At 29.6% G+C, this 9,065-nt stretch overlaps 1 protein-coding gene across 1 annotated transcript; it reads right to left on the reverse strand.

The window, feature by feature from the left end:
* Positions 1-2,836: 2,836 nt before the first annotated feature.
* LOC132754466 (vertnin-like) lies at positions 2,837-4,008 on the reverse strand. The gene has a single exon (XM_060745093.1). It carries the CDS (start codon positions 3,653-3,655, stop codon positions 2,837-2,839), a length of 819 nt encoding a protein of 272 aa, XP_060601076.1. The 5' UTR covers positions 3,656-4,008.
* Positions 4,009-9,065: the final 5,057 nt, after the last annotated feature.

Consider the following 9,065-nt stretch of genomic DNA (forward strand, 5'->3'; position numbering starts at 1 on the left):
TCAGAATTCGATTGTGTTTTGTCTTTTCAGTTTTCACGTGAGCATTGCGAACAATACAATCGAAATTGCGGAAATAAACTGTATTAAGCTCTCTCAGTGTATGTCTTTGTCAATCGGCCAGATTGCGCGCCATCAGCTCGATACCCTGAAAGGCGACTGGTCGCCATACAATTAACTTTTATGAATTTAAGATAAAATGTCTAATATAAGTTTTTTTTAAACTTTAATAAGCAGATTTTAATGGGGACAATAAAGTAAATTTCAAAACAAATTAAAAAACAGAACATATTTTGATTTGATTTGATTTTTATACATAGTCCATCTACAGAATAATCATTAAATAGGTAATAAAACAATGAAATAAAGCATTTATAATTATTCAAGAAAAACTATATGATGTAAAAATGTAAATATAATTATCATAAAAAAAACAATATATTCACAATATCAAATCACTATTATATATCTACATTGTCTGTGTTTCTTGCAATTACTATATACTCTTTATTGTCTGCATTTTACTATATGTTATATACTGCTAATAAACCTAGAGTAAAATGCACACGATATAGCGTATACAGTACCTGCGAGAAACGAAGACAATATTATTAGATATATAGTGAAAATAAATTTTGCATACATGCATTTCTTTTATTAACAGCATTAAATAAAATGCAGACAATTAAGAGTATAATAGAACTTGGAGTAACGCAGACAATATAGATAAATAGTGAAAATGAATTTTGCAGACATGTTTTAAAAGCCAACTTGTGCATGGACATCTAGTTTTTATTTGATTTTTTTACATTATTTGTTGTTTAATACTAAAAAAAAATAATAACAGTCTAACATTATATCTAAATGTGTTGGGGCTAGATTAAAGCAATATAAAGATAAATCATCATTTACCACTTTCTAATTTCTATTTTTATATGAATTTACTGATTAGGTCAAACGCATTACTATCATTCTATCACTGCTTGTAACAAATAATGTGTGTTCTTCTTCCAGACTGATTTTAGAATTTTAAGACAAAAGCAATAAAATGAACAATCGATATTAATTAAGTGATATACGTTTTATACTGATTTAAACTTATATCAAACATTCCATCAAGACACTATAAAGACGAAAAGTTTGTTCAATCGAAAAGACAGGCAAACTCAATCCAAAAAAATGTGATCAAATTGTGCCCAAATTGATAATTTCAGGTAAGATACTTTTTTTTGCTTCCAGTGCAGACTTTCATTGTTATATGTTTTATTTTGGCGGCTTTGCCGACGAGTTGTTTACGCATCTGACTAAAGTCTCATAGCCAAAACCCCGTCAGAGGCAAAATGTTTCTTTGACCAAGAACCTTTACACTCATTACTCAGTACTTGCTGGTTCCAGGAAGCATAAGAGCCATTATCAAATTTCGCCTAAAATTTCATACTGATTTTTTGTGAATTTGAACATTTCATACCAAAATTTTACCTGATCTGGTAGAAACAAGCAATCAGATGCTGTTGTTAGAGGTATTTAACTTAAACATACCCTTTCGAATAAATTTTCATTGCCAGAATGTGATTGTTGATTATTGCTTGTCTGTGCAGTAACGACTATGTTTTTTTCAGTTTGTGTCAAATAATATGATTTTATCAACAAAAAATAAATTCACGTACATTTCATTATAATTTTAAAATACCTTTTTCAAATCTTTATTTTTTTTTATAAAAATTATTCTATTTTATAAAATCATAAATCATTGAAATATTGGAGCATAATGATGATAGTATTTATTTCACACACATAACAATGTTATGTGCTCTTGTTCCTTTTTTATGGACAGTGTTTGTTGTATCATTTTGTATACTAGTGTAATTTTTTCTCAGAATCTTTGTGACGAAATGATAAAATCAAACTGTGTTACACCAAGGACATGCTTGTTACTGCAAGGACTAAAAAGGGTTATTTAAAGGACTTTAAACTTATTGTTTACTTTTTAATGTTTTAATGTTGTAACATTGAACTTTAGAACTAACAATTTAACTAGAGTTAACAGCAAAAGGAAATGAAATTTACATTTTGCAATTGTTCATCTTGAATTTTCATTTCACAAAAAAGGAAACCATTTTTAAAGTTATCGGGAGAACAACTTCGTTATTGTAAGGATAAAATGTTTTAAAATGAGAATAAAAACACCTATATCAACATTCATTTAACAATTAATTAACACTTGAACAAAAAACCTTAACATTTTGTAATTGTTCATCTAAAATTTTCATTTTAAAAATGGAAAACCATTTTTAAAGTTATCGGGAGAACAACTTCGTTATTGTAAGGATAAAATGTTTTAAAATGAGAATAAAAACAACTATATAAACTTTCATTTAACAATCAATTAACACTTGAATAAAAACAGCTTAACTATGTCTAATTATCAACACTTTTTACTTAAAATAAGTCATTCATCTTATAATCATTGTAATTAGTTCTTTTTCAAATTTAAGTATCACTTTAAGAATAGTATTTGCCTTCCAGTGAAAAGCCAACACCGTTTTTTTGTTGCTTTCTTAAGACTTTTGTGTGGCTTATTCAAAACACATTAACAAAAAAATAAATTAAATTCAAAAAAGTAAATGTTTGTAACATCATGGCACTAATGGTAGTGTTAGTTTATTTCTATAACTCACATGGACTATTCCAGGATAAGGTCTGTCATTGAATTTTATGATGACATATCTATTTAAACACTCATTGATTGGAGGTACAACGTACTTGTTTTTATCTATGTCACTATTTTCATTGCATTTGTCTATTTCTTGTCTGTGTTCAGTTTCAGTTTGATCTGTTTTCACCTGTATTTTACATTTGTAATTTTCTTCACTTTCTCTCTCATTTGCAGTTTCTTTGTTAACACCTGCTTTATAAACCTTGGCATCTTCATTATTTTTTCATCAATCTTAATGTTATCATGTTTACAGCTTTCAACTGGGATTTTACTTGTACTTTTAGGCTTTGAAATTACCCCTTCAAATGTTAAAAGTGGAACAAAATGATTAGGGGTCCAGTGGACAGCTGGAATATCGTCTCTTGTATTTGTCCACAATATATATATTTGTTTAAATTTTGCCGCACTTCTGGGTAATATCAGGCGGTTTAGATCCTCTCTGACTTTCGGATTTCCTTTGTTGGGATACACACTTTTTATTGGTGCCCCAAGAACACTGGACAATGCGAACATTTGCCAAATGCCCATAAATGACTTATTTTGTGTCAATGACAATACTTCTTTTCTAAATATTTCTTGTATCAGTTTTTCATCAAGATTCATTCCAGGTATAAAATATTCAGAGTACATTGCATATTGCTTAGCCAGGTTGTTTGCAGTTTTAGCTTCCAGCCCTTTATTCAGGTTTTCATTGTTTAAATAGTAATCTTCATGTTCAGACAGTTCTTTGATAATTCTTGTTCTTATTTCTTCTGGTCTCGTTGGAGTGCCAAATGCAAAAACACTTCCGCATGATGGCAAACAGTTTCCGTCAGCATATACTTCAACTGGATACAAGTCAGATTTATCTATGTCCTCAGGAACATCAACTACTGATTCGAAATCTACTTCAAGTTTGTTTCCGTAAACACTTACCTCATCAGCTTTTGCAAATGTATTCATGTCTGGTATTCCTGAAAGGGATTTCTGCAGATCACTGAATGTTTGACACAAGTTCAGATTTTCTAGCAAGTGTTCATAATTTAATTTTTGTCTCTGTCTGTACTGGTTATGACGCAATGTTCTATTTTCATTTGGAAGTAAGATTGGCCCATTACAATGTTTGTCTATGTTATAAAGAGTTTTATTGTTTTTTTTTAATCAAGTGTGATCCTCTTTGATTCCTTAATCTGCCTGCTTTCTTTGTGTCTTTCAGTTCAAAATAACTTACTTTGGGTCTTCTGCCACTGTTTATAACATTATCCTTTTTTACTTCATCTGAATAAATTTGTTTGTCTTCTATTATTTTGACCTTTTCATATTCATGCCCTTTATGTTCAACCCCTATTGTACAGTCACAGCTCAAGTTTCTGTATGCAATGCATCCATCTGTATAACATTTGACTTGATGCAGATTAAGTGTACCAGGCACAGGTTTCAAAATTGCATTTGTGAGTACCTTCTTTTCTTCTAAAATATTTGCTTCTGTTACTTAATACATTTTCACTTTTGACTCTTTCGACACAGCCTTAATTAATTCTTCGGCAGAAGTAATGTCAGTACCAAACTTTATGATATTATCTGCTTGCCTTTTTATTGCGCCACCTACAGCGTCGGGGATGCCTTTCCCATGACCACTTTCAAAAAATGACCATAAAACATCTTGGAATCCGTAAGACGTTCCTTTGACTGAAGCAAGATAGAAATTTCCCTTCTGACGATATTGTGTAACTGGGCCGTCACTAAATATCTCAAGTTTTGTTATTTTAGGGTATTTAAGTTTAACTTCTGTCAAAATAGGTTTCAGATGGGCCCAAACAGCTTCTGGACCATGTACAAGTGACTCACTAACTGCGCAAAATGTGAAAGGATTTTCATTTTTGACATGAGCTATCAGTTGTTTTTTTGAACCGCCAAAATGTACGCTCTGAATTTCTGAACTATACTCACATACATAATATTCCGAAAAATCGACATGCAGTATGCACTCGTTTTTCTTATATGTTTCGTTTCCTTTTTGAAAAAATAATCATACTGGTTACAAACTATAAATATATGTTTTGAGTACCTTTTCAACTGATCATCAAATCTGTCAAATAAAGTTTGAACTGATCCTTTTTGTGCCTCTTTTACATTTATAGTTATGATTTTTTCTGTATTATTTCCACCTTTTTTATTGTTCTGAATAGCTTTCCATTCAATTCTCAAATTGAAAAATGGTGTCAAAGCAACCCAGGATAACCCAATAAACTTCATTTGCTATGCACAGTTATGTAGGTCAATGTATGTTTTTAAGTAAATGGTCCTTGCAATAACAGATAATGTCCTTCCAATAACAAAATAACTCGACGTTGAAGTTTTAAATCCAATAGATTTTCAATTACATTATAAATCCATGGCAAAAAGATACTTTGTGTCGTCACGATAAGTTTTTATCCCGTTGATATACATAGTATATGTTTAAGGAAGATTCTGGTGAATTATGTACTTCCAATAACAGTTCCTGTCCTTGCAGTAACACAAATCAAAGTTATTGTAAGGACTGTTGCTGCAAGGACTTACACATGTTATTTTGAACAATGTTTACTAAAGAAAGAAAAGGGAGGCAATTTTGAATATATGAAACATCACTGACTTATATAAGCTATTTGCAAGAGAACAAATAGGATCTTTCTTATACATATGATAAATAGGAACGTGTTACATAAAAGGACAGTTTTTAAAATCATGCCTCCAGCTACTTACCGATTTCCTATATTTTCTCAAACCAACTTCAATATTTGCACATGTTTCTTTACCGTCGCCATTTTGGAAATATAGCTCCTCCTTTTGAAGAGTAGACTGCAACTTTTTACCCCAACTGAAATTATCTACACACAGTACTGTTACTGGAAGGACATAGAAGAGAATGAATTCAGGGACAAAATTTGATCATGTATTTGTTTAATTTGTACTTTTAACTATGGACTCAATTTGTAAAAATATGTTTTGTGAAGGATCATATTTTGCTTTCCCAAGCAAAAATCATCATTCTGGCAATACAAACAATTATTATATTTTATTTTTGGGACAAGAAAAATCAGGAATTTTACAGGTAAAAGACAATCACATATTTCAAATAAATTCAATAATTTGACCTGTGATTTGCTTAGTTTATTAAACTACATGTACTAATAATCATGCAATTTATTATTAGACACTTAATATGTTTTTTGTAAAAAAAAATGAAAAGGACAAATTTTCTGCCGAAATCTGATATTGTCTCATAAGAGAGTGTCTTTAGCTCCAATCTTCCTATACAACCTAACTAAAATGTATAAATCAAATATTTTATCAAATACACTTCACTTTATATATATAGTCATTTTGTCCAACAATCACACGCATTTGCAGGAGAAAATATTGTTAATTGCTCTAGTGCGTCGACTCAACTCATCAATGATGTTAATGTCTATTTAAAAGGAAAGACAATAACCAGTTATTTTAAAACAAATGCAAATGTCAGACAAATGTTTTATTCGTTTAATTTCCTGTTTGTTATATGATCCTCATTTAGAAATGATACGAAAACAAACAATGTTGACATTCATTTAAACCCAGCATAAAGTGTTATGTAAAATGTTATTTCGATTATTTCATTATCATATTACCACAGTATGAACATTGAAGACAAAATGAATTCTGGGATTTTTTTTTCATTTAAACAAAGTGATGATATCAACTGCCCTAGAAGTTTTGGAAGCTAATTCGAATTCTATAGAAAATACCAAGATTGATTCAAATTAAAGACAACACAATCGTGCACGTTAAAAACTTGCTATTTAATTTAATGAAATAGAAAATATTTTATGACAGCAAAAAAAAAAAGCTAAACGTTAGTTTAGCTGTTAAAACAATCGATCCAAAATTTTCCCTTATTCATGCATTTAGCATGTTATTCCTCCAGTTAAACTCAGTATTATAAATACATGGCATTTCATGTTACAAAACAAGAAAAAATATCGCATAATTATTGTTTTAAGTAAACATCAAAATAATGGGAAACAAACCAAACTAATTATGACTTTAAAATAAAACCTTAAGAACTTTTTTTCCATTGTGGTCCAGAATGCCCTAGCGAGACACAATAACTTTGTATTACATTTTAACTAATCAACAATTGAAATGAACGTGTATTTTAATCAATGTTTCGCACGGTTAAATTTCTTTTTCCATGCACTGACTAAATAATAGTAAAGGTACAAAACGATATCATATTTTGTATTGGTACTTCTGATGATCATCAGCTTCATTACATCAGCTCATTTATACTACCAATACTGTAGATTACTAAATTCATTTCTTTAAATGTCTTGCTATGGAGCAAACTTAAAGTGTTCACGTGACTTACATTTTTAGCCACCATAAAAGGACAAAAACAACCATTGCAATAATACCTTTTAGAGAACAAAAAACATCTTAAAACGTAAATAATAAACAAAGATTGTTGTATTCATAATAATTTCATAGATTTGAAGAGGTGTAAAATGTTTGAGGACAAAGTATCTTCAATTTAGAAAGTTTGTGCTTTCTTAATAAATACAACATAATTTGTGTGACCGTGCTTTATTAATACAAATGACACGTAATAAAAGAACGAATCAAAATTGTCTTAAAACGTGTGCATCACGCGCGAAGATTTGCTTTACTGGTAGCGCTGTAAGTTTAATAACGTGTTAAATTCTTTTGAAATTTATTTACTGTAAAAAAGTCATCCAGAAAGTACCAATCCGATGGATTGCAATTAATATTAAATAAGACTTAGATTCAATTAAGTGTGTACATATTTAAATGGCCGAACAGAAATATGCATGATTTAACTTTTCCTCGGAGAAAAATATATCAAATATTTGCCTGGTTTTATCAAAGATGGACTTGTTAAAAATCAACGCTGTTTTAATTGTGCGGAAAGATCAGACACTAAACCAATCCTAAATATTCATGTATCTATATCATTCTAATTAAAACCATAGTATTTTAGAATATGGATTTCAAATTATACTAACTTAAACGTTTTAACATTTTATTACTATTTTGCAATACTTTTTTTAAACATTATATATACAAAATGTGTTCTAGTTTCAATTGGGAGACGTTGGTGCGTTAGTTATTTCACAAAAAAACACTTAAAAAGCTCTTTCAGGTGTTGAAATCTATATTACCAACGACATAAAAATGTGCTAAAAATATGAATAATATATAGTGTTAGCAAGTTTGTCATAATAAAAAAGTCTATGTCGTACATATCAATCATTTTGTCATCCTATTTAGTTATTGACTTAAAGCTGAAATGAGATATAATTATTGATTTTGAAGTATGAAACCATAAGGCAAAATGAAGGTGTCTTCAAATTCACTCTTCTTTTTACTCATTGTTTTTATTTTCGTGTGCAACAAATTAGAATACATGTAACTTTTTTGAAGTGAACATCTTTTAATACTTATAAGGGGTTATTTTTGCTATTTGCAAGTATTTGCCATTTTTGCGAATTGAAATTATTAGCAAATATGTGATCGAGCAAATATTATTTCCTCTAATGCAAGCATTCAACACGTTTTCATACAGAATTTTACATGTCCAGAAACTGAGATTGATTGATCTCATTTCTTGTTTGTTTAAGTTTGATCAATTGAATAAAACGATTGCAATAACCTGCTTAATTAATTATATCACAAAAAACAGTATTATATTCAAGAAATTATAATTTCGCAAATATTTCTACACACAAAAAATGCCACTTTTTGACATTTGCAAAATTTTGTGATGCATAAATATCCACTTATACAGTACCAATGAAAAAATATAAACGAAAGTAACAAATGCTTTCACTGAAATCTGATATTAAGTAATAAAAGCAACTTATTTTACGCTTCCTTAGCACTTACTTTAGCAGTATTAGTTTTTAAATACTAAATTTTATTTAAGAATTGGTTCCAAAGAAGCAAAATGGTTATAACAATACTGAGATTAATAAAGAGACAGCATTTCGTATTGGTCTTGATTGTTATTGAAAGGCAATTGTTGCGGAGATTTACAACGACTTGTCGATATACTGGTATATTCAGATGAAGCATCAGCTAATAAGACCTCATCAAATATTCCTTGTAGTGCAATAGTTTCTTTAATATATTGTAATGATCTAGAAAAGTTTACCTGTTTACTTCATTTGTTCATTTATACTTTCTGTCATTCATTGATCCTACTTTCGTTTTTGAAGCTTTTACTGGCAATAGCACATAAGTTTTGACTGGTGTCTTAGTAAATTTTCACAAGACATCAGATCAATGTCACGTATGCATGCCAAGATTTTATTCTAGTCTGTGAGTTTAGTTT

This window comes from Ruditapes philippinarum, unplaced genomic scaffold (assembly GCF_026571515.1).
Source record: "Ruditapes philippinarum isolate M1 unplaced genomic scaffold, ASM2657151v2 ctg24364_1_1_1_1, whole genome shotgun sequence".
In the NCBI taxonomy this organism is placed as follows: domain Eukaryota; kingdom Metazoa; phylum Mollusca; class Bivalvia; order Venerida; family Veneridae; genus Ruditapes; species Ruditapes philippinarum.